Below are 26,911 nucleotides of genomic sequence, written 5' to 3'. Positions count from 1 at the left end.
TGAAAATGTGGAACACTTTATAACGACTTCAACTAGGAATCTCACAGAGTAGTCAACGGTGTGTTACTCTAGACTTCCAAAACATGTTTTGATAAATTATTGTGATTTAGAATTGTTTACCATGGATATTTGTCAAAAAGTTCATAACAGTGAGTGTGCACAAGACTATGTCAGTGCGAAACAGTATGGAACATGGAATTTTTATGACTCAAAATGAAGAATTGTCCTTATAATAAGGAACATTTGAGATGTATGGTAAAAATGAGGACTACAAAATGAGGATTTAAAAAGTCATGAAGAGATGATGTCAGCAGAACAGTTGAAGTCCTTCTATTCCCATGTTGCAGTATTCATACTGTGGGATTTTCAGCCCTCAGGTGACCCAGCGTCAGCTCCTATACAAAAGCTTAAGCCTGGCTGCCATAGGTGCATGGGATGTCACACGTAGGGCCATAAACCATGGAGTTTAAAGTGTGATGTCAGCACACACAGACCCCAGAACTTTTCAGCCGCAGACGATGTCAGCTTTGACCATTTCACTCCTACGTCCGAAGACTTCGAAAAGATAAGTACCCCACTGGGGTTTGCATTTTTTCATTCTTGCTTAAGCTTTAGCTTGGTTGCTGTAGTTTTTTCTGTTAGCCGATGTCAGAGAAAAAGAGTAAATGTAGTTGGGCGCCAGATTCCGCACAAAGATTACCACGACTGCTGTGTATTTTGCCTAGGTAGAGAGCATGACCATAGGCCTGCTCTATTTGTCAATTCTTTGTTCCCAAGACCTTATGGAGCCGTCTGGCCGTGTTAAATCTGTATTTAGAAAATTAAAGGCTTAAATGCATCACGCTTAAGATGGATCCCAACTTGGCCACCCAAGCCGAACAACCTAGGAAGAAGGCTAAGGTCTGCAAGCCTTCTCCAGATGCTGCTCCACATTCAGAGGTTCTGCCGAGTACCGTTCTAGGGACTGAGGAACACCCGATTACTACTCTGGAAGAGGCCATGTCAGTAGCCACAGAGAGCACGTCAGTGGAGTTGTTACAGACATCGGCCATAACCGACGTCGAGGGGTAACCATTGCTTGACTGGCCAACCAAGATTTCTCCTACTCCAGCACAGGCCTCTGCTTCCCTACCTACCCAGATGCCCACTCCTTCGAAAAGGAAACAGAAAACAAAACACTTGAGTCCAACTCCTCAAGCAGCCCCAGACTGGGAATCCTTCACTTCCTCCTTGATGCAGGCCTTTATGGCACTTAGGCCTACAGACCGTACTCTCACTCACATTCCTGTGCTGAGTCTTAGGCCGGCCTCTGCTTCATCCCTGCCTTTAATTACTACTCACCAAGTAGTTATTCAAGAGGACCCTGAAAAATCTTACTCTTTTGAAGAATCTCTTTCCTATGTTTCTCAGATTGCCTCCCTCATAGATTATTAGTCCCCTGATGAGGACTCTATTGAAGGGGACTCCCCACCTGAGGATATATCTTTTGGGGAGACTATTTAAAAATGAAAGAGTATTTCAAATGAGATACCACTTTAGTTTCTGAAACCCAGAAGAGATACTTCGAGCTCTTACAGCTCGACTCCCTGTCACCTTCAGCCATCCCTCCAGTACTACCAGCCGTCATGAATGCCTTCAGTTCTGTTTCCAAGAACCCAGACCCTCAACCTCTTGCTCCTAAAAGGCCGGATAGGTTTTACAAAGTACCTGTTGATTACAAGTTCCTAGTAAAGCTCCACCCTGGGCAACCCAGCAGTTGCAGTATCTCAGGATAGACAGTCTAGGCAATTGCCTTATGCTTCTTTACTGCCATCAGATAAAGACAGCAAAACTATGAGCAGAATGGGGAAAAAAGTATACACCTCCTCTGCCCTAGTTTTCAGGGCTATAAACTACCAAACATCCCTGCCAGGGTAGCCCTCAGTCAGCCCGAATACCAGAGGCTTAGTATTTCTGTCTCGTTTGCTGTTGCTTCAGGACTGACGTCAGGTCGTCAGTAGGATAAAGTAAGGCAGCTGACACCATTAACATCAGTCTTTCTTGCCGAGGAGCCCGAAGCAGAAGCAGTTTGCACGAGTGCCAGTCGGCCACTATCCGAGTTTCATTTCCAAATTGAAGCTGACGTCTTGTAAAGCTAAGTACCCCGTTGGGGATCCATTTTTCTTGTTCTAACTGATGTCAGAAAAAGTTAACAATTATCTCGCCTGTGGAAAGCAAATACCACACCAAAACTTTCATTCTTATTGCGTCACTTGCTTAGGTCCAGACCACAACGTCCCTCACTGTTGCTTTTGTGCTTTGTTCAACGCCAGAACTATACGTCGTCGGGCCCTTATTTTAGCTAGATATTTTCGCTCACAGTCCTCGAATTCCAATATGGCTTCAGTAAGCCATCTGACAGCAGATCTTCCAAGAAAACATAAGGATAAAGACAGAGACAGACCGCACAGGTCCAGACCTACCGACGATGCCTCCATTAAGCTAGTCATCAGTTCTCAGGTCCTCAGTGAGATGCTTTCACAGCCCCTGATGCCTGCTTCTGTGGATTCGCAGGCCACTACTAAGACCCTTTCGGAGTCCGGTATGCCCCAAAACTCTTCATTGACCAAGGATCCTGCGGTTATCTCTACCTTGGATGGGTATGGAGCCGCTGAGCAAGCACCGGCTTCCGAGAAAGTACTAAGCACTACAGATTCTCGAGACAGATCGACAATTTCTTTCGCATCTACTGTTCTTTCGAAAAAATGCCACGTTTCTAAGGCCCAGGGTACGAACCACACCCAAGAAACCGACCCTATCTCAGGCACCTGCTTCCTTGCCTCAGTCTCAAATGCTTAAAGTGATGGAAGACCTTATAATGCTGATCAGGGGAAGGCATCCTACCCCTTCCAAAAGAAAAAGTGATTTGTCCCCAGTAGTTTTATCTGAACAAGAGTCCGATGACTCTGATGCATCTTATATGAAGACATGCAACCCCTCTCTGCTTATGAGGATTCTGATGCAGAAGAATCCATTCCTTCAGCCTCTCCACCCGAGGACTTTTCCTTTGGGGAAACCCTTCATAATTTAAGGGAGCATTTTCAGTGGGAATGTCAGGACACTACCCTCGGTCTAAAAAGAGACTCGGAATTCTTAGATCTTGCACAGCACAGACCCTTGGCCATTCCTGCTGTCCTGGATGTTGTGGATGATGTTTTTATGGAATCTATTTTGACTCCTGACACCCTCCCTCCTGCTTCCAGGAAACGTGACAGGTATTAAGAGTCCCTGACTCGCACACATTTCTATTCAAAAATCCTACTGCTGACCCTGATGTTATTTCTCAAGGGCCTAAAGGAATTAAAGCAACTTCTGGTAAGAATCCCACACCCTGATATAGGGATTCCCGAGCATTAGACAGATGGGGGTAAAAAAATATACACCTCTGCTACTCTTGCTATCAGAGCACTAAATTGTCAGTTCCATATGCTAAAATTTCAGCAACATACCATGGAACTCCTCAAACAAAAAATATCTTTTCCTGCTTGTGCAGAAAATAGAGTTACAAGAGTTAATGCATTCTGCAAGTCAAGTAACTAAGCGCTCCTTACACTGTGGATGTTCTTCGTGTTTTACTGTTGCAGTCATCACATTTGGGTTATCTGCTTGCAGTAGCCCTCGGTCGGCCTGATTAACAAAGTCTTGGGTCCTGCGTCGGTTGCTGTCTCTTCTTCCATGACGTCAGGTCGTCAGGAGTATAAAATATGCAGCCGACGCCATTACATCAGTCTTTCTTGCCGTGCGGTGCCTGAAGCAGAAGCAGTTCGCAAGTGCCGGTCGACCGATTCCTAAAATTTTCGTTTTTGAGTTTCAGAACCAAAGTCTTCAACTAAAGCTAAGTACCCCTGGGGAAACTTTTTCTTGCTCCTTACCGATGTCAGTAAAAGTTAATAATTGCATTTCTTGTGGAAAGCAAATACCTCACAGAGATTTTCATTCGTACTGTGTTCCTTGCCTAGGCCCTGACCACGACATACCTTGCTGTCGGTTTTGTGCCTTATTTAACCAACGCAGTATCCGTTGTTTGTATATTTACACTTCCAAATATTTTGATTCTCTGTTCAATTATCCAGAAATGTCATCAGTAAACCATCCAACAACCGGAATTCTGAAAAAACGCAAAGATAAAGACAAGAGACAGGCCGCCTAGGTCCAAAGCTGCCGACAACTCTTCTAAGCCAGTCGCCAGTGAGGCACTTTCGCAGACCCTGATACCTGCTACTTCTGATTCGTAGGCCTCTACTGAGACCCATTCGGAGTCCGTTATGCCACGAGAAGCTTCAACTGTGGAAGCTGTCGATGTCTCTACCTTGGATGGGTCCGGAGCCGCTGTGCAGGCACTGGCTTCTGTGGGTGTATTCAGGCCTACGGACTTGCATATTAAACCGATGCCTCCTTCTTCTGTAAGACCTAAACCTCAAACCATGCCTAGAAAACCGATGCCCAGGCCACATGCTCAGGACTCTATGCCTAAAAAACAAATGATAAGAATGGCTGAAGACCTTATAACTTTAATCAGAGGAAGCCAAGCATCCTCTTCTAAGAGACCTAGGACTGAATTTGTTTATGAATCTTCTGACGAGGATTCTGATTTTTCTGATTCATCTGATGATCTGGATTTACCCTTATCTACTTATGAGGATTCTGATGCAGAGGACTGTATTCCCTTTGCTTCCCTTCCAGGGGATTTCTCTTTTGGTGAAACCTTGCACACTCTAAGGGAACATTTCCACTGAGAAAGCCAGGATTTCTCTGATTCGAAAAAGAGGCTTAGGGACCTCTTACTCTTGCATCAACATAGGCCTTTAGCTATACCTCCTGTACTAGACGTTGATGATGCCTTTTTGGAATCTAGTTTGGCCCCTGATTCTTTGCCTCCTGCTCCCAGAAAACCTGACAGATATTACAGGGTCCCTGATTCTCACAAGTTCCTTTTTAAAAATCCTATTAAGGATCCAGAGACTATTTCACAAGGACCCAAGGGCATTAAGGCTTATACTGCCAAAAATCCTATCCCTTCTGATAGAGACTCCAGGGCGCTGGATAGATGAGGTAAGAAGGTTTACACTTCTGCAACTTTGGCCATTAGGGCCTTAAACTGTCAGTTTCATATGTTAAAGTATCAACAACATATTATTGGATTGCTTAAACAGAAAATAATGTTGATTCCTGACTGTGCTGAAAATAAGGATTTACAAGATTTAATGCATTCTGCTGAACAGGTTAAAAACATACTTTGCAGTGTGGGTTTGATTCATTAGAGGCCTCTTGCAGGGCTGCTGTCACTGGGTCTGTACTTGGTTTAAGGAAAAATCTTTGCCTGATCATGTTAAAGCTAAACTGTTGGATGCTCCCTTAAATCAAGACCGCCTGTTTGGCAACAAAGCTGAGGAAGTCCTTAAAAAGATGGAAGATAAAGCTAAATCTATGCAAACTGTTAAAGATTTCTTACAAGTTCAGCCTACAAGATTTAGTAGGCATTGGCCCTCTAAGAATTGGTCCTTTTCTGCTCCTTTCAGGCATTCTCAATTCAAACCCAGACCCAGCAGAAACCCCAGGTTTCAGTCCCAGGGTACTCAGAAGACTAAGCAGTGGGGTGCTTCCGCTTCCAAATCTGGGAGTAGTAAGACTCCCCCCCCCTATGGAAAACTGTCTCAGTGACTTAACTTTAAAACTTCCAAGCACTTCTCAACTGACTGCTCCTTTAGGAGGAAAGATTGGTCTGCAGGCCAAAAACTGGGAGCTCATTACCCAGGACAAATGGGTTTTAAATATAGTGTCCCAAGAATACAGATTTCACTTCCACACATTACCAATGCCCGACGGTTGGTCAGATCTACCCCCAAATCAGTGGGCAGAGGCTCAAAAGCAAATACACTCTCTTTTAAACATAAAGGATATTCAGGCTGTACCAGAAGATGAAAAAGGACAAGGTTTTTACTCCAGACTTTTCCTGGTACCCAGAAAAGACAATTCATGGCGTCCTATCCTGGACCTGTCTACTCTAAACACCTTTTTGGTGATTCCAAAATTCAGGATGCTGACTCTTCACCAGTTGCTTCCTATGCTAGGAAAAGATGCCTGGATGGCAACACTCGATTTAAAGGAAGCATACCTGCACATCCCAATCATTGAATCTTGGAGAAGATACCTACGCTTCAAAGCAGGCTACAGTCACTACCAGTTCTCTGCACTGCCCTTTGACTTCTCTACTGCACCTAGACTATTCACAAAGGGCCTAGCCCCAGTCATTGCATTTTGCAGGCAAAGAAATATTCAAATATACCCATACCTGGACGATTGTCGAATTCAGGCAGAAAAGCCAGGACATCATCTGGCCTTTGTACAAAGAGTGCTAACTTGTCTGGGGTACACTATAAATGAAAAGAAGTCACACCTGGTACCCTGTCAACAAGTTATTGTCCTGGGAGCAAGCTTGAATACAACTTCCCAGATGGCTTTCCTCACACCAGAGAAACAAATTCATCTGACAACCTACTTCAAACTAGTGGCCACGAAAACCCTATTATCTGCAAGGCAAATATTGCAAGCCTTGGGGTACATGGCCTCATGCATTCTTCTAATTCCTTATGCAAGACTGCATATGAGGAAACTACAGTGGTATCTAAAAAGCCTATGGTGTCAACATTCTCAGGATCTAGGAGCAATGATTCCTATCATACCTTGCCTACGCCTGAAATTCCTATGGTGGGCAGAGGCTTGCCACCTAAACAAGGAACTACCATTCACTCTACCCCCTGCCGCCGAAACCCTAACAACAGACTCATCAGACTATGCATGGGGGGGGCTCACCTGGTAGGGAAGTGCATTCAGGGCAAATGGAACCCAAGTCAAACGCACTTGCATATCAATCAAAAAGAAATGTTAGCTGTCCAGAATGCTCTGACAGCCTTCAAGGACCACATTCATCCAGGACAGTTAATGGTAAAGACGGACAACACCATTGTTATGTGGTACATAAACAAGCAGGGGGGTACCCATTCTACCCCCTCTGCTGACAAGCCATGGCACTGTGAAACACAGCCTTGAGCTACCAAGTGCATCTACAAGTTCAATTCCTGCCAGGAAAACTATATACGCTGGCAAATGGACTAAGCAGAAACCTCATGGACCCACACGAGTAGAAACTGTTACCAAAGATTTTCAACATGCTGACAAAAAATGGGAGAGCCCAGATATAGACCTGTTTGCATCCCTCCAGATCTACCAATTGGACAAATTTTGCACAAGGACTCCTTACAAACAGGCTTGGAAAGTGGATGCCCTGTCCCTCAGCTGGAAAAACCTATCGGTTTATGCCTTTCCTCCTCTGCCTCTTCTCTCCAAAGTACTATTAAAGATCAAACAGGACAAACCAAGGACGATATTGATTGCACCAGACTGGCTTCGCCAACACTGGTACCCTCTCTTGTGCAGTGTGTCACTGTTGGTCCCATGGCACCTGCCTCTGACCCCTACCCTGTTGTCTCAACGGGAGTATCAGATTCTGTACCCTCAGCTTCAAACCCTGAACCTAGCAGCCTGGCTAATTACCTAATCTCTCCCTTACCATCCCTCAGTAAACCAGTGATGGATATCATTTTAGAGGCAAGGAGGCCCACTACTAGAAAATCTTATGCTGAAAAATGGAAAAGATTATGTGCCTGGAACCAAAATCTTAAGCTGAAAAATGGAAAAGATTATGTGCCCGGAACCAATCTCAAGGGATGAGCACAGCAGTGCCCCCAACTTATCTCTGATTTTACAATACTTAACTGAGATGCTTCACAAGGGACTTACTTTTCCCTCCATCAAAATTCACGCCTCAGCCATTTCAGCTCACTATAATACAGAACCTCCCCTCTTCTCGCATCCACTGCTCAAGCAGGTCCTCAGAGGGGCCAAAAATTTAAGACCACCCAGGAGAGCCCCAACTCTAGCCTGGGACCTTAACTTTGTATTGGAGAAACTCACTCTTCCTCCTTTCGAGCCAGCTGCTAGTGCCGATTTAAAATTCCTTTCTTGGAAAACAGCCTTTCTTTTAGCTATCACTTCAGCAAGAAGGGTATCTGAATTACAGGCCCTTAGGGCTGAGGAGCCTTTCATCATCTTTCATGCAGATAGGGTGTCCCTCAGAACCAGTCTCTCCTTTATGCCCAATGTAGTATCCAGTGTGGCTCACAATCATTCCATTCATTTGCCAACCTTCTTTCCTAATCCACAGAACAAAGGGGAACAGATACTCCATTCCTTAGATGTGCAAAGACAACTTAGATTTTATTTGGACAGAACTAAATCTCAAAGGAAATCTGAACAACTGCTGGTGGCATTTGCTGCAGGGGCAGAGGGGAAGGCTATCTCAAAGCAAACCATTTCTAAATGGATAGTCCATTGCATTCATTTCTGCTACAAGCACCATGGAAAACCTATCCCACAGGGGATCAAACCCCATTCAACCAGGGCTACATCTAACTCTACAGCCTTTTTCAGAGGTGTTCCTACCAGGGACATCCTAGAAGCTGCTACCTGGAGTTCTGTACATACCTTCACCAAGCATTACCATTTGCCAATTTTCTCTAAGTCCAGAGCTGGCTTTGTCACTGCAGTCTTGCAGGGTCTTATAGCTGGTCCTAATACTATCTAACTTCCTCCTCCCTTCCTTAGCTTTGGGAATCTACCCAACTGTGATGACTGCAACAGTGAAACATGAAGAACATAGTACAGTTGTGTACATTTAACATAAATGTAGATGTTCAAGTGTATTCACTGTTGCAGTCCTGGTTACCCTCCCTCCAGCCCCCTAAGTTCTTTGGCTATACCTTGACTATTCTTTCTATGCTTAAAAGCTTTTTGGTGTATTTGATTTTTTATTGGAGGTATATCCTTGTATATTTGTGTACATATGTTTTATTGCTTCCCATTAAGGGGGCACCTGACATCTGGGGCAAGAAAAACTGATGTAATGGCGTCGGCTGCATGTTTTATACCCCTGATGACCTGACGTCACAGAAGAAGAGACAGCAACCGATGCAGGACCCAAGACTTTGTTAATCAGGCCGACTGAGGGCTACTGCAAGCAGATAACCCAAATGTGATGACTGCAACAGTGAATACACTCTAACATCTACATTTATGGTAATTGTACACAACTGTACTTTTTGACTCTCTAGAAGCATCTTGCAGGGCAGCAGTCACCGGTTCTGTCCTTAGAAGGCATGCTTGGCTTAATGAACAGCCCTTGCCGGACCATTTCAAATCTAAATTATGGGATGCACCCTTGCACAAAGACAACTTGTTTGGCACCAAGGCAGAGGAGGTCTTAAAAAAGATGGAAGAAAAAGCTAAATCTATGCAGACAGTTAAGGACTTCCTGCAGGTCCAGCCACCCAGGTTCAATAGGCATTGCCCCTCCAAGCACTGGTCCTCTCCTGCCTCCTCCAGGTCAGTTCAGCCCAGACCCCGGAGAAGCAGACTTCCTAGACAACAGCCACAGGGAATGCAGAGATCAAAGCAATGGAGTTCCTCCACTTCAAAACCAGGGAGTGCAAAGCCACCCCCCTCATGGTTAGAAATCACAATAACTCTCCACTTCCACCCTCTCTCTCTGCCCACCTACACTTGCCCCTAGGAGGAAAACTCTCCTTCCACTCAAGCACCTGGGCACCTGACACCTCATCCTCGATCTATCCATTCCAAACACCTTCCTGGTGATGCCAAAATTCAAAATGCTCACCCTCCAACAACTACTACCTATGCTCTCCAAGAATGCTTGGCTAGCCACCCTAGACCTAAAAGAGACCTGCTTCCACATCCCAATCAGGGAATCATGCAGGAAATATCTACATTTCGGGTCAAGATCTCTGCACTTTCAGTTCTCTGCGCTTCCCTTTGGGTCATCTATTGCTCCCAGAGTTTTCACAAAATGTCTGGCTCCCGCCATTGCTTTTTGCAGGCAAAGAAATATTCAGATTTACCCATACTTAGACGACTGCCCAATTCAGACAGACAGGAAAAGCTGCTCAAGCACCTCGCCTTTGTAAATGCCCTACTGACCTCCCTAGGGTACACCATCAACGAAAAGAAATCCAAACTAGTACCCACCCAAAACATTATATTCCTGGGAGCAAGCCTGGACACAGCATCCCAGATGGCATTCCTTACACCAGAAAAACAAACTTACCTGACAGCCTGCTTCTCTCAACTAGCCACCAGACCCCAGTTATCCGCAAGGAAAATCCTGCAAGCTCTGGGATTCATGGCATCTTGCATTCTACTAATTCCATATGCCAGACTGCATATGAGGTAACTTCAAAGGTACCTAAAAAGCCTTTGGTGTCAACACTCTCGAGACGTGGAAACTTATACGAATGAAACCTTGTCTAAGGAAAGATTTTCTTTGGTGGGCAGCAGCATGCTACCACAAGTTGAGTCACCAAATGATGTGGACATCCTACAGAAGGGCCTTACTGAGACAGATGCCTGGTGTCACAGTTATGGCCTCAAGCTCAATGCCAAAAAGTGCATTGTCATCCCCTTTGGTAAATACTCTGTACCCATGAACTACCACATAGGCAGCAGTCTACTTAATGCCGAATGTGTGATAAGAGACCTGAAGACCTAGGTGGATAGTAGTCTCTCCTTTGATAATTACATCACCACAGTAGTCAGGAAATCCTTCTACGTGGCACACATCACAAAAGGGTTGTTATCTAGGAAAAAAGAGGTCATTGTTCCCCTCTACTCGACACTCATTAGACCCATTGTAGAGTACAATGCTCCATTTGGAATGTACCTCACAAGACATCTGCAACAGCTGGAAAGGCCACAGAAGTACCTCACAAAGAGGATTACTGGCTTCAAACAGATGCCCTACACAGTCTCAAAAAACTCCAGCTTTACTCCGTAGCATATCGCCTACTCCGAGGTGATCTCTGCTTAACATATAAAGCTACGTCAAACCCAAAGCTGTTGGGCATGCTACACCTAAAGAAATCCCAATCCCTCCGAGCTACATGCCCTAGGGACCTAAACCTTGTCACCACAATAAACAGGACATGCTGGAGGGATAGATTCCTGTCCCAGAGACTTCCCATACTCTGCAACATGCTACCCATCTATGTCAAGCAAAGTTTCTCAGTAGCACTCATCAAGAATAATCTTGATAATTGGATGGGAAATAGGAAATACATCCTGGGGATCATTTCTGTGGCTCTGCTCGACAGGGACACAGGAAAGTAACTTTCTTGGGTGGCGTAAGCCAGGGAACCTTGTTGGCTAGGCTTACTTAGGGCCAATAGCCTAGTATCTACCTATGAACAACAAGGGACTACCCTTCTCACCACCTCACACTGCCCAGTCCCTCACCACAGACGCATCAGATTATGCCTGAGGTGCACACCTGGACGGCAGGTGCATTCAGGGCCAATGGAGTCCACATCAAATACATCTTCACATCAACCAAAAAGAGATGTTAGCTGTCCAGCACTCATTGACAGCTTTCAGGCCCCTTCTCTCCTCAGGGGCTCTACTGATCAAAACAGACAACACCACTGTGATGTGGTATGTCAACAAGCATAGAGGGACTCACTCCTAGCCTCTATGTAGGCTCGCTATAACCCTTTGTCACACAGCCTCAGCCATGCAGTTACACCTGTTAGCACAATTCCTGCCAGGCTCTCTAAAGTCTCTGGCAGACAACTTAAGCAGAAATCTTCTGGACCCACACGTGTACAGCTAGACCAAAGAACCTTCACCCCAGTAACTCAGAAATGGGGTACCCAGAAGGTCGGCCTCTTTGCCTCCCACTCCAACCATCAGCTCAGCAAGTTCTGAACCAGGACCCTCACTGCAGGGCCTGGAATGTGGATGCCCTATTTTTCCAGTGGGTCAGCCTCTCGGTCTATGAATTTCCCCCACTACCTCTCATTACCAGGGTACTGCTCAAAATAAGGGAGGAAAAACCGAGGACAATTCTGATTGCTCCAGACTGGCCTCACCAGCACTGGTACCCACTGCTGCGCAGCCTGTCCCCTCTGCCTCCATGGCATCTCCCAACTCTCCTGACCAAAAGGGAAGGAGAATTCATGCATCCCCAATTGCAGACCGTCAATTTGGCATCCTGGCTTATTCTCTGACCACTGAACAAGCTGCCAATCTCAGTAAACAGGTTCTGGATGTTATACGTGAGGCCAGACGCCCTAGCACTAGAAAGTCTTACGCTGACAAATGGAAATGGATGTTCTTCGTGTTTCACTGTTGCAGTCATCACTTTTGGGTTATCTGCTTGCAGTAGCCCTCAGTTGGCCTGATTAACAAAGTCTTGTTTCCTGCGTCAGTTGCTGTCCCTTCTTCCATGACATCAGGTCATCAGGGGTATAAAACATACAGCCGATACCATTACATCCGTCTTTCTTGCCATGCGGTGCCCGAAGCAGAAGCAGTTCGCAAGTGCCGGTCGGCCGACTCCTGTAATTTTCGAGTTTCAGAACTGAAGTCTTCAACTAAAGCTAAATACCCCATTGGGGAAACTTTTTCTTGCTCTTTGCCGATATCAGTAAAAGTCAATAATTGCATTACTTGTGGAAAGCAAATACCTCACAAAGATTTTCATTCGTACTGTATTCCTTGCCTAGGCCCTGACCACGATGTACCTGTCAGTTTTGTGCCTTATTTAATCAACGCACTATCCGTTGTTTGTATAGTTTTGTCTCTAAATATTTTGGTTCTCTGTTCAATTATCCAGAAATGTCATTGGTAAGCCATCCGACTACTGGTATTCCGAAAAAGCGCAAAGATAAAGACAGAGACAGGCCGCCTAGGTCCAAAACTGCCGACGATGCTTCTCCTAAGCCAGTCGCAAGTTCACTGGTACTCAGTGAGGCGCTTTTGCAGACCCTGATACCCGCTACTTCTGACGTGCAGTCCTCTACTGAGACCCATTCGGAGTCTGGTATGCCGCGAGATGCTTCAACTGTGGAACCTGTGGGGGTGTCTGCCTTGGATGGGTCCGGAGCCGCTGTTCAGGCACCGGCTTCTGAGGTTGTATTCAGGCCTATGGACGTGCATATTAAACCGACGCCTCCTTCTTCTTTAAGGCCTAAACCTCGAACCTTGCCTAGAAAACCGACGCCCAGGCAGCATGCTTAGGACTGATAAGAATGGCTGAAGACCTTATAACTTTAATCAGGGGAAGCCAACCTTCCTCTTCTAAGAGACCTAGGACTGAATTTGTTTATGAATCTTCTGACCAGGATTCTGATTCTTTTGATAATCTGGATTTACCCTTATCTACTTATGAGGATTCTGATGCAGAGGGTTCTCTTCCCTCTGCTTCTCCTCCAGAGGATTTCTCTTTTGGAGAAACCTTGCACACTGTAAGGGAGCATTTCCACTGGGAAAGCCAGTATTTCCCTGATTCTAAAAAGAGGCTTAGGGACTTCTTACTCCTGCCTCAACATAGGCCTTTAGCTATACCTCCTGTACTAGACATTGTAGATGATGCCTTTTCGGAATCTAGTTTGGACCCTGATTCTTTGCCTCCTGCTCCCAGAAAACCTGACAGATATTACAGGGTTCCTGATTCTCACAAGTTCCTTTTTAAAAATCCTATTGCGGATCCAGAGACTATTTCACAGGGACCCAAGGGCATTGAGGCTTATACTGCCAAAAATCCTACCCCTTCTGATAGAGAGACTCCAGGGCGCTGGATAGATGAGGTAAGAAGGTTTACACTTCTGCAACTTTGGCCATTAGAGCCTTAAATTGTCAGTTTCATATGTTAAAGTATCAACAACATATTATTGGATTGCTTAAACAGAAAATTATGTTAATTCCTGACTGTGCTGAAAATAAGAATTTACAAGATTTAGTGCATTCTGCTGAACAGGTTGGAAAACATACTTTGCAATATGGGTTTGATTCATTAGAGGCCTCTTGCAGGGCTGCTGTCACTGGGTCTGTATTCAGAAGACATGCTTGGCTTAACAAGCAATCTTTGCCTTATCATGTTAAAGTTAAACTTAAATCAGGACCGCATGTTTGGCAACAAAGATGAGGAAGTTCTTAAAAAGATGGAAGGTAAAGCTAAATCTATGCAAACTGTTAAAGATTTCTTACAAGTTCAGCCTCCAAGATTTAGTAGGCATTGGCCCTCTAAGAATTGGTCCTTTCCTGCTCCTTTCAGGCTTTCGCAATCCAAACCCAGACCCAGCAGAAACCCCAGGTTTCAGTCCCAGGGTACGCACAAGACTAAACAGTGGGGCGCTTCCGCTTCCAAATCTGGGAGTAGTAAGACTCCCCCCTATGGAAAACTGTCTCAATGACTTGACTTTCAAACTTCCAAGCACTTCTCAACTGACTGCTCCTTTAGGGGAAAGATTGATGTTCATCGTGTTACACTGCTGCAGTCATTACACTTGGGTTATCCTGCCATCAGGTGGTCCCGCAGTCGGCCAGAGTTCCATAGTCTTGGTTCAGCATCGGTTGCTGTCTCTTCTTCCCTGACGTCAGTGCGCCAGGGGTATATAAGTTGCAGGGGTATATAAGTTGCATCCGACGCCATTTTCTTCAGTTGTTCTTGCCCCAGATGTCAGGTGCCCCCAAGTAGGTAGGCAATACATATTGCTAAAAAAACATATATATAAAATAAAAACAATACCTTCAGTTACAAGCAAATACACCACAAAGGTTGTATAGGATAGAAATGTATAGATAAGTCCAGCTAGGACAGAGGGGATGGAGGGAGGGTAACCTGGTCTGCAGCAGTGTGAACACTCGAACATCTACATTTATGGTAGGTACAAAACTGTACTGTCTGCAGGTCAAAAACTGGGAACTCATTACCCAGGACAAATGGGTTTTAAATATAGTGTATAGGATACAGATTTGACTTCCACACATTACCAACGCCCAACGGTTGGCCATATCTACCCCCAAATCAGTGGGCAGAGTCTCAAAAGCAAATACACTCTCTTTTAAACATAAAGGCTATTCAAACTATACCAGAAGATGAAAAAGGACGAGGTTTCTGCTCCATACTTTTCCTGGTGCCCAGAAAAGACAATTCATGGCATCTTATCCTGGACCTGTCTACTCTAAACCCTTTTTGGTGATTCCAAAATTCAAGATGCTGACTCTTCACCAGTTGCTTCCTATGCTAGGAAAAGATGCCTGGATGACAGCACTCGATTTAAAGGAAACATACCTGCACATCCCAGTCAGGGATTCTTGCAGAAGATACCTACGCTTCAAAGCAGGCTACAATCACTACCTGTTCTCTGCACTGCCCTTTGGCTTATATACTGCGCCCAGGGTATTCACAAAGGGCCTAGCCCCAGTCATTGCATTTTGCAGGCAAAGAAATATTCAAATATACCCATACATGGACAATTGTCTAATTCAGGCAGAAAAGCCAGGACATACTTTTGAATCATCTGGCCTTTGTACAATGAGTGCTAACTTGTCTGGGGTACACTATAAACAAAAAGAAATCACAGCTGGTACCCTGTCATCAAATTATATTCCTGGGAGCAAGCTTGAATACAACTTCCCAGATGGTTTTCCTCACACCAGAGAAACAAATTCGTCTGACAACTTACTTCAAACTAGTGGCCACGAAAACCCTGTTATCTGCAAGGCAAATATTGCAAGCCTTGGGGTTCATGGCCTCCTGCATTCTTCTAATTCCATATGCAAGACTGCATATGAGGAAACTACAATGGTATCTAAAAAGCCTATGGTGTCAGCATTCTCAGGATCTAGAAGCGATGATTCCTATTATACCTTGCCTAAGCCTGGAATTTCTTTGGTGGGCAGAGGCTTGCCACCTAAACAAGGGACTATCATTCACTCTACCCCCTGCCGCCCAAACCCTAACAACAGACTCATCAGACTATGCATGGGGGCTCACCTGGCAGGGAAGTGCATTCAAGGCAAATGGAACCCAAGTCAAATGCACTTGCATATCAATCGAAAAGAAATGTTAGCTGTCCAGAATGCTCTGGCAGCCTTCAAGGACCACATTCTTCCAGGACAATTAATGGTAAAGATGGACAACACCACTGTTATGTGGTACATAAACAAGCGGGGGAGGGGGGTACACATTCTTACCCCCTCTGCAGACTAGCCATGGCATTGTGGAACACAGACCTGATCTATCAAGTACATCTACAAACTCAATTCCTGCCTGGATAACTAAATACACTGGCAGACGAACTAAGCAGAAACCTCGTGGACCCACACAAATGGAAACTGGAACCAGGGATTTTCAACATGTTGACAAGCAAATGGGGGAGCCCAGATATAGACCCGTTTGCCTCCCTCTAAAACTATCAGTTGGACAAATTTTGCACAAGGACTCCCCACAAACAAGCTTGGAAAGTGGATGCTCTGTCCTTCAGCTGGAAAAACCTATCAGTTTATGCCTTTCCTCCTCTGCCTTTGCTCTCGCAAGTACTAGTAAAGATCAAACAAGGCAAACCAAGGACTATTTTGATTGCACCAGACTGGCCATGCCAACACTGGTACCCCCTCTTGCGCAGTGTGTCACTGTTCGCCCCATGGCACCTGCCTCAGACTCCTACTCTATTGTCTCAACAGGAGAACCAAATTCTGCACCCTCAACTTCAAACACTGAAACTAGCAGCCTGGCTAATTGCATAATTTCTCCTTTACCATTCCTCAGTAAACCTGTGATGGATATCATTTTAGAGGCAAGGAGGGCTAGTACTAGAATGTCTTACGCTGAAAAAATGGAAAAGATTCTGTGCCTGGAACCAATCTCAAGAGATGAGCACAACAGTGCCCAATTTACCTCAGATTTTACAATAGTTAACTGAGATGCTTCATAAGAGCCTGTCTTACTCCTCCATCAAAATTCACACCTCAGCCATCTCAGCTCATTTTAACACAGAACCCATCCCTCTTCTCTCATCCACTGCTTAAGCAGTTCCTCAGAGGGGCCAAAAATCTGTGATCACCCAGGAGAGTTCACCAAGCATTACCATCTTACAATTTTCTCTAAATCCAGAGCTGGCTTTGCCACTGCAGTCTTGCAGGGCCTTTTTAGCTGGTCCTAATTCTATTTGAATTCCTCCTCCCAACCTTAGTTTTGGGAATCTACCCAAATATAATGACTGCAACAGTGAAACACGAAGAACATAGTACAGTTTTGTACTCTTAATCATAAATGTAGATGTTCGAGTGTATTCACTGTTGCAGTCCTGGTTACCCTCCCTCCAGCCCCCTTTCTTCTTTTGGCTGTACCTCTACTCTCACTTCCTATGCTCAAAAAGATTTTTGGTGTATTTGCTTTTTTGTTGGAGGTATATCCTTGTATTATAGATTTAATTTCTTTCCATTAGGGGGCACCTGACATCTGGGGCAAGAAAAACTGATGTAATGGTGTCGGCTGCATGTTTTATATACCCCTGACGACCTGACATCATGGAAGAAGGGACAGCAACCGACGCAGGACCCAAGACTTTGTTAATCAGGCCGACTAAGGGCTACTGCAAGCAGATAACCCAACATAGTACAGCTGTGTACACTTACCATAAATGTAGATGTTCGAGTGTATTCATTGTTGCAGTCCTGCTTACCTTCCCTCCAGCCCCCTTCTTATTTTGGATGTACCTCTACTTTCCTTTGCCATCTTCAAAAGCTTTTTGGTGTATTTGCTTTTTCGTTGGAGGTATAACCTTGTATATTTATAGATTTAATTGCTTCCCATTAAGGGGGCACCTGACATCTGGGGCAAGAAAAACTGATGTAATGGCATCGGCTGTATGTTTTATACCTCTGACGACCTGACGTCATGGAAGAAGGGACAACAACCGATGCAGGACCCAAAACTTTGTTAATCAGGCTGACTAAGGGCTACTGCAAGCAGGTAATCCAAAAGTGATGACTGCAACAGTGAATACACTCGAACATCTACATTTATGGTAAGTGTACACAACTGTACTTTCTGTACCTGGATCCAGGCTAAAGGACCCGATACTGCACAGCCCTCCCTACCTCTCATCCTGGATTACCTAGCTGACCTCCCACACAGTGGTCTCTCTTTTTCCTCTGTTATAATTCATGCCTCTGCTATCTCTGCTCATTTCAACACTGAGCACCCACTTTTCTCACACCCTCTCATCAAACAATTCCTAAGAGGGGCTAGCAACTTGAGGCCACCCAAAAGAGCACCTACCCCAGCTTGGGACCTAAACTTTGCTTTGGAAAAGCTCGCCCTGCCCCCCTTTGAACCAGCAGCTTCAGCAGAGTTAAAGTTTCTCTCCTGGAAGACAGTCTTGCTTCGGGCCATCACTTCAGCCAGAAGAGTATCCAAGCTACAAGCACTCATGGCTGTAGAGCCCTTCATCATCTTCCACGCTGACAGGGTGTCCCTCAGGACTGGCCCATTCTTCATGCCAGAAGTGTTGTCCATTGTGGCTCTCAACCAATCCATTCATTTGCCCACCTGTTTTCCTAACCCACAAAACAAGGGGGAAAGGATGCTGCTCTCTCTGGATGGGCACAGACATCTTAGATTTTATCTAGACAGGACTAAATCATTCAGAAAGACTGATCAATTGTTAGTCAGCTTTGCTGCAGGAGCAGAGGGCAAAGCCATATCCAAACAAACCATTTCCAAATGGATAGTACACTGCATCCATTTTTGCTGCAAACAACATGGGAAGCTTCCCGCTAAGGGGATCAGAACTCACTCTACCAGAGCAGCCTCCATCTCTGCAGCTTTCCTCAGAGGATTCCCCACCAGGGACATCCTGGAGGCTGCAACATGGACATCTGTTCACACCGTCACCAAGCATTACCACTTGCCTGTCTTCTCCAAATCCAGGGCAGGTTTTGCCACTGCAGTCATGCAGGGCATCCTCACCAGCCCCTAGTCTTCTTGACCGCCTCCACCCTTTTCGTCAGCTTTGGGAATCAACCCAAATGTGATGACTGCAACAGTGAAACAAGAAGAACATAGTACAGTTGTGTACACTTACCATAAATGTAGATGTTCAAGTGTATTCAATGTTGCAGTCCTGATTTCCCTTCCTCCATCCCCCCTTTTTTTTCTCTCTCTCTCTCTCTCTACGTACAAGGAATTTTTTGATATTTACTTTCTACAGTTGGGGTTCTTTCACCATATCCTGGCTCCCACTGGAGGCTCTTTGACGGGGCAAGAAAAACTGATGTAATGGTGTCTGCTGCCTTACTTTATACTACTGATGATCTGACATCAGTCCTGAAGCGACAGCACCTGACGCAGAAATACTAAGCCTCTGGTATTCAGGCCGACTGAGGGCTACCCTGGCAGGGATAACCTGAATGCGATGACTGCAACAGTTAATACACTTGAACATCAACATTTATGGTAAGTGTGCACAACTGTACTTTATGATGCAGCAGAAGCAGCTGCTAGGTCTGCTGCCACTGCATCAGCCTTACGCAGATACCTCTGGCTCAGACTACCGCCTCTGCCAAATGTTTTTAAAGCCAAAATAATGGACGCTCCTCTGAATAACAACCTTCTGTGTGGCAAAAATACTGCAGAACTTTTCAAAATCTTGCAAGAAAAAAGCAAGGAGCTGCAGGACATTAAACACTTGCTGGTGTCCCCAGTGGCCAGATACTACAGGAACTACCCAGCCATAACTTCCTTTGTCAGAAGGGCCTCTTCCACCTCTCGTTCTTTTGATGCCAGTCTATGTAAGGAGCCTTGGAGACAACCATACTCCAGACCTCCTCAACCTCAGCCCCCCCCCATTAAACAGCTGTTTCCAGACAGAGGGGGGGGGCTTCGTCCACGTGACTGCCTTGCCCAAGTGACCCTGTCTGCTTGCCTTACCCTATGCCTTCCCTTCTGGAAAACCATCACTTCAGATCTGTTGGTTCTTTCCATCATCTAAAAGGATACTTTCTATCCTGGAAAGAGAAACCCACACCAAAAAAGATACCTTTCCCTCCCAAAAATCAAATCCCCCTTCTTCCTCCCATTTTGTAGGAACTCTTTTCACAAGGAACCATAGAACCAGTTCCCTCAGGACAGGAGGGACTAGGATTCTACTCCCACCTTTTCTTAGTCCCGAAAAAGGATGGCTCCTGGAGACCAATCCTAGACCTCTTATACTTAAACCTGTTCCTACAGGTCCCCTCCTTCAAGATGCTCTCCCTTCAAACACGGTTACCCCTCATCCCATCTCAAGCCTTCATGGTCATTCTAAACCTAAAAGATGCATACTTGCACATTGCAGTCAGATCCTCCCACAGGAGATTCCTACGCTTCTCTGGGCCCTCTTCTCATTTTCAATTTACTGTCTTGCCTTTTGGCTTGTCTACGACACCGAGTTTTTACCAAGTGCTAAGCCCCAGCCATCGTCCATTGCAGAACCAAGGGAGTACACATCTACCCTTACTTGGGAAGACATTCTCATTTTGGCAGAATCAGAGTCTACCCTTCTAACATATCTCCAATTCACCATGACCCTACTGCACAAACTTGCCTCCCACAGCAGGACAAGGTTTTTCTTGGTTGCAGAATCAGAACAGATCTAAAGCGAGCCTTCCTCCCACCAAAGTACAGTCCCTCCCCTCCCATTTTCTAAGCCTATTGACAGAATCACACCTGACTGCAAGACAGTTTCTGCAAACTATAGGTCTCATGGCTGCTACCATCCCCATGCTCCCTCTAGCAAGGATGCACATGAGGAAATTCCAGTCGTACTTTTGGTCTCAGAGCCAACAGCCTCTAGACAAACTCATTCCCCTTCTGCCTTGCCTAAAAATAGAACTGACGTGGTGGACTCAGCAGGTTTCCAGGAACCAGGTAATTCCTCTTCAACTCCCTCCTACTGCTCAGTCTCTGCACAAAGATGCATCAGACTTAGGGTGGGGAGCAACCCTGTAGGGCTACAGGATACAACAGTGCTGGTCCCCTGCCCTGCAAAAACAGCACATAAATGTCAGGGAGATAACTGCTGTTCTGCTAGCTCTAAAAGTCTTCCTCCCCATCCTGCAACCAAGAATACTCCACATTGTGACAGACAACAGTACTGTCATGTGGTAACTAAACAAACTTGGAGGGACAAAGGCATACCAGTTATGTCGGATAGCCCTGCAAATCTGGGAAATGACAGCAAAACACAACCTCTTCCTGAAAGCTTCATACATCCCCTCTCAGGAAAATAAGCAAGCGGACTTACTCAGCAGAACCTCCTCTCTGCAACACGAATGGCTGTTGCACAGGGATACCTTTCTACACATAGTCCACCAGTGGGGCACACCTCAAGTGGATCTGTTTGCCTCCCCCCAGAACAGACAACTAAACAAATTCTGCAGCTGGACTCACTCACCGCTGGCCTGGAGAGTGGATGCCTTTAGCTTTTCATGGCAGGGAATGTTCCTGTATGCCTTCCCTCCCTTTCTTCTTATTCAATGAGTCCTTCTGAAAATCAAGAAGGAGCAACCAAAAATTGTGCTGGTGATTCAGTATTGGCCAAGGCAACACTGGTTCCCCCTTCTGTTTTCCCTAGCCAACGGTAATCACCACAAGTTACCCCACAAGGTGGACCTACTAAGGCAGCAACAGGGATCTGACCAACTGTTCGTCTCCTTCCATCCCAGGGCTTTGGGTAAGGCAGTCTTCAAACTATCTCCCCCTGGATCAGGAAGCCATTCTCTTTTGCTACTCTCATCATCACAAATCATTGCCTCAAGGAGTGCGAGCACATTTTACCAGAGGCATGGCTACCTCTAAGGCCTTCATGAAAGGGCTAGACACAGCCTCTGTCATGGAGGCAGCCACCTGGTCTACAGTCCATACTTTCACTAAGCACTACAAGCTCGACCAGATCTCTAGAGTCAGGGCAGGATTTGCTAGAGCAATCCTGCAAAGAGTCATGGAATCCTCTACTTCTGCCACCTCTCAGCATTCCTCCTAGCTGTGGTACCCTCCCACAGTATGAATACTGCAACATGGGGATAGAAGGACATAGAATAGTTGTGTAAAATCTTACCATAACCATAGATGTCCTTCTCTTCCATGCATTATTCCATCCCACCCTCTTACCCCTTGGTATCCTCTGACTTCTCCGGTATATCCCCTCCCTACAGGCCAGTCTCTTCAGCTCTGCAGGGACATTTGCCTTTACTTTTCCTTGGCCTTATTGTCTCTTCTCTGGGCTTCAAGTTCTGAGGACTGTGCGTCCTGACTTCACATTTATACTCAATGGTTTGTGGCCCTAAGTGTGACATCCCATGCACCTACAGCAGCCAGGCTTAAGCTTTTGTATAGGAGCCGAAGTCGGGTTGCCTGAGGGCTGGAAATCCCACAGTATGAATACTGCAATATGGAAGAGAAGGACATCTATGGTTATTGTGAGATTTTACACAACTGTTCTGTGTGATTATTTGACACTGGTTTAGAATGGCTGGATTGGAAAGTTCAAGTTGTTACATCTGGGGATAAATATTACTTTTTAATGAGTGTTGTGCTGGTGTTATTAATAAGTTCACATTAAGTTATATGATACTACTTCATTTGCATGAGTGAATAATTGGATAATTAAAGAATTTTCTTAAGGAAAAAAAATGAGTTGTCCCTGTCCGAACCCCTAAAGGTTGTAGAGAATAGCTTCTTTAAGACTTTTATACTTTTGAGTGAGTACCATACATAGCTTAGTCTCCTGTAATGTTTTAAGATTTTTGAATGAAAAAAATCTTAAATGAAATGTATTTGTACATCTGTTAATCATACTTTTTATTTTTGATAGGAAGTAACTATTAGAGGAGGTGGCTTAAAACATCTACCCTGTGTAGAGGATGAAGATTTTATACAGGCGTTAGAGAAGATGATGCTGGAAAATCTGCAGGTATTATCTGTTTATATTTTAAAATCTTTAAATCTAAGTAAGAAATTGAGTGGTTGAAATCTAATTTAGCAAATCTAAGTTAAAAAAAAACACTCGGCAAAAAAGTAAAATATGAGTAATAATGCAGATCATTTTACAACAGTCCGTATTTATATTTAAATTTCCAAAATGTTTTTTCCCCCCATGTGCTTTTACCCTCATACTTATCGACCACTGCTCCCCCTACCCCCACCTCACCTGTCAGATATGGCTCGTTCATTTTCCTGCACTAGGGATTCTACCCAGTGCTGGGATGAGTGCTGTCCATTTGGGGGGTATCATTCAGGCAGCCATGGAGGTGTTTTGTGTCTTACTGGCATCCCAGCAAAGAAGGCATTTGTAATGGCCTAATCTCAGCCCTGGGTAGGAGGATATGCAATACATATTACCATGGAGGCCCTCAGTACCCTCCCAGTGCAAGTACACGTATCCTCACACCGATGTTAAAGGCTGTAATGAGACAGTGACTTGGTAAGCTTAATGCCCACCTTCAGGCTGTGCATTTGCATGACTGCCTGTCCTCCAAGGGATCATGGCAGTACACACCCACCCCTCCACCCATATTGGACCACAGGAGAGCCTCTAAGCTGCTAATCATGCATTGGTAGGTTGCTTGAGATATTTGCTGTTGTGTACTGCTAAAGCAGAACATTTGGTTCACACGTTCTGCAGCCTTTAGAAAATGTATTTGTGTACATAGCACCTTGTATTGATTTCTGTATAAATGGCTCTTCTAGGTACCTTCTAGAGTGGGTGATGAAGAGAAACTATTCCCTGAAAATCCTTTCCTTTGCAGAGATCTTTAACTCTAACTGCCATGCTGTGAGGCATCTGAGCTTCCTGCCATCACACAACATGGCATCATAAATAGTGGTTAGGAGGGTGTGTTGGATCTTCAGATCTCAAGCCTCAAGTATGAAATGTTATCCATGACATGTTGGTTGCATATGTACTACTTCCTCTTCATGTAATTACAGTTTTTCACTCATTTTGTATAGCACTGTATTCTCTTGTATTATTTTGTACTACTTGCTATTTTTTGTATTACTTGCCATTCCTCTGTATTAGTTTTTGTATTTTGCCATTTATTATTGTACATTTCTCTATGATTTTTTAAATAAATGTGGAGCTTTTCTCCCCGGGCCACCGCTGGAAAAGGACCAGTAAACAAAAGTAAAATAAATAAAATAAAAATAAATAGTTTGTAATATAAGGATCATTTCATACATTCATTGCCTCCCTAGATCTGTGCACCACATCAGCATTACAGTACTTGACCGATTGGCCAGCTTATGCAGTCAGAGTTCTTTATTCCCCTGCTAAATGCATTGAGATTGAACCTGAGCCTGAGGAATGGTCTTTTCTTGCATCTAGAAATCCTTGTGTCACGGGTAAGCTTTGATGATATTGCTGCTGCATTTTCTTGACCAGTGGGCCTACATTGACTCATTAACTTAGGGACCTGTATGCACTGTTCTGCTGATAGATGTCGGCAAAAAGTTGCAGGATTGTACTCTCTGAAAATGCAGGCTTGATTTCCTCAAATGAAAAAACATTTCCTTCTGTTTTGACATCAGTTGGGCAGCAAGGAGTTGGCTATGATCATTTCTGTTTGAGAGAAAATTCCTCTATGCCCTTCCACTATTTCCTCTTATTCTGTACCTGACTGTAAACGTCAGTGAAAAAAGATCACAGTTCCTACTTGTTATCTGTGGCTTGTGACTTAGGGTATCAGGTTGCTAGCTGTACAAGAGTAAATCCAGGTACAAATCAAGTGACTCATTCTTGGATAGGGGGTGACACTTGGCAAAGTGCCAGGAAATGCGGGCATATGTTTTCCACAAGATAGTAAAACTGTCAGGTTGCCTTTTAAATTTCCTGGTCATTCAAGAGGCTTGAGTAAGATGTAGCTTTTTCGATCTCTTCTGAAATTGCAAATTTGACAGTGGTTCTCCATTCCTGATGATGTTCTAGGAAAAGATTGATAACGTGTCAGGAGGCTTATGAAATAACACAGAAATACATTAGATGTGATCTAACCTCCATGAAGATATTTTAGCTGAGAACTCTCTGGATGAGCTGTGTACACCACATGGCATGCTTATTTATCTTGATAGCTTATTATCCTTAATGATGTAAAATTAGAAAATGTAACTGTATGTATGAAATGGTGTACATTATGTATGGATAATTTTTTAATTAATTTTAATGCTATACACAGCACAAGCATTTATGGGGTGTTTACCTTTAATTCACACATTTCAAAGTATCCTAAGCACATTTCAGTAATGGAAACTTTTCAGTCCCTAGAAACATTAACTTTGGAACAATGTGCATGTTTGTCTGTGCATCTCCTGTATGTCACAGTCTCCTCCTTTTTTCAAGACTGGTTCTAACAGTTCTGGTTTCTTATTTTGCACCTTCAGTTTTATCTTATTCATCTCACACATAATGTGTGTGATTTACTCTATAGAGAATTGGTCTTCCCTATGAACTTCACAGGATATTTGTTTGGCTGCTTTATTGACAGTTTTGTCTTCACTTTGTGGATGTACCTTGGCTTTTGTATTCTGTCTTCATCTCCAGCTTTTAAATTTGGTAGTTTTTCACAGTAGTATCTCTGTCTCTGCTGATTTCTGTCAAGCATCTCATTTAGTTTGTGCAGTGTTCCGGATATCAGTAACATAGTTTAAGTATATAATCCGGTTTTCAGCTTTCTACCCATTAATATTTAAGCTGATGAGACTATGTTTTCAATTGCAGTTTTCCTGTGTTCTACATTGTGCGAGATGACAGTCCTCACAGCATTTGTTACTGCTTTTTTCTCATGAGATTATTAACCATTTTAAAAGTTGTGTCCTCCTGACAGTTGGACCAAGTGTAGTATGGAATTGATGTTATCTGTCTGAATTTCCATTAATGAACAAATCTTCTGAATTCTTTACTTCTGTAATGTAGTCCATTGCACTGTGATCTGGACCTGGGTATGGTAGCATTTCTTTTGGATTGTTGTATGTTTTGCATTTGACACAACTCTATACCATTAGTTCAGAGTTGGCATTCCAAGCCAAAGCATTACATATTTTACTGTTTCTTTGTACTTTGCTATTGCCAGATGGAATTCAGGTATCCTCAAGCATTTATTTTCTGAACTGTTTCAAAACAATTATTTTGTCAGCATTATGTCTTGGATGCAGCTCATTTCTTCCTTGAAGGAAAAGTCAGATTGAATTTCTTACCTTTGTGATTCATTTTACTCAAGCCAGCCTTTCAACTTCTTTTAAGAATTGCCTTTCTAAAGCAGTGTCAGTGCACTTGAAATTCCTTTGCTTTTTTCTGTCATTATTAACTGTCGTATTACCCAAAGACTCTTCTGTTCTTCTAACAGATCTTCATACATTTCTTGAAAGTATGTCCAGCTCAACATATCTGCTGTGTGTGGTTTCCTGCATGGCCTGTAAGTCACTTTCTGATCATACTGCTGCTGTAGTTTACATATCCACTGCAATCATGATAGTGCCTTATACAAAATCTTTGAGTATTCTTTGCACATATTGACAACCATTTGCTTTTATCTTAGAATGAGTCCACATATGAGAAATGAAACTGTTTTACCACTGGAGGCAAACTTCTACTTTGCCCTTTGGACTCAGTACAAAGAAATACAGAGCACCTAGAAAGAAAAGTAGCTACAAAAATTGAGGAAAAAACACTGACTGGAGAAAGTTCTGCAACTGTTCAGCAAAAAAACAATGCAACCTCCAGACATGACTTCCAGTAACTTACAGGAAAATATACGACAACTGCACACATACATGGTTAAAATAAATGAACTGATGGAGTATATCAAAACAAACAAAAGGCTGGAAAAAAATGGAAGAAGCTTTAAACAGATATTCATATGAGGTGATAAAGCTGCAAAAATCACAGGTTGAAATGAAGAAAAGACTTGCTGAATATCAGAC

At 44.1% G+C, this 26,911-nt stretch overlaps 1 protein-coding gene across 2 annotated transcripts in view; it reads left to right on the top strand.

The window, feature by feature from the left end:
- UPF2 (UPF2 regulator of nonsense mediated mRNA decay) overlaps positions 1-26,911 on the top strand; it is a 2,519,933-nt gene that overhangs the window by 1,857,234 nt on the left and 635,788 nt on the right. For both annotated transcript variants that reach the window (XM_044088310.1, XM_044088311.1), the window contains exon 18: positions 22,809-22,907. In XM_044088310.1, coding sequence (XP_043944245.1) covers positions 22,809-22,907 — 99 coding nt within the window. The remainder of the gene's footprint in view (positions 1-22,808; positions 22,908-26,911) is intronic.

This window comes from Protopterus annectens, chromosome 11.part0 (assembly GCF_019279795.1).
Source record: "Protopterus annectens isolate FY-2018-M chromosome 11.part0, PAN1.0, whole genome shotgun sequence".
Taxonomy (NCBI): domain Eukaryota; kingdom Metazoa; phylum Chordata; order Ceratodontiformes; family Protopteridae; genus Protopterus; species Protopterus annectens.
The sequence above is the reverse complement of the archived record's forward strand: the minus strand, read 5'-3'. Positions and strand labels throughout refer to the sequence as shown.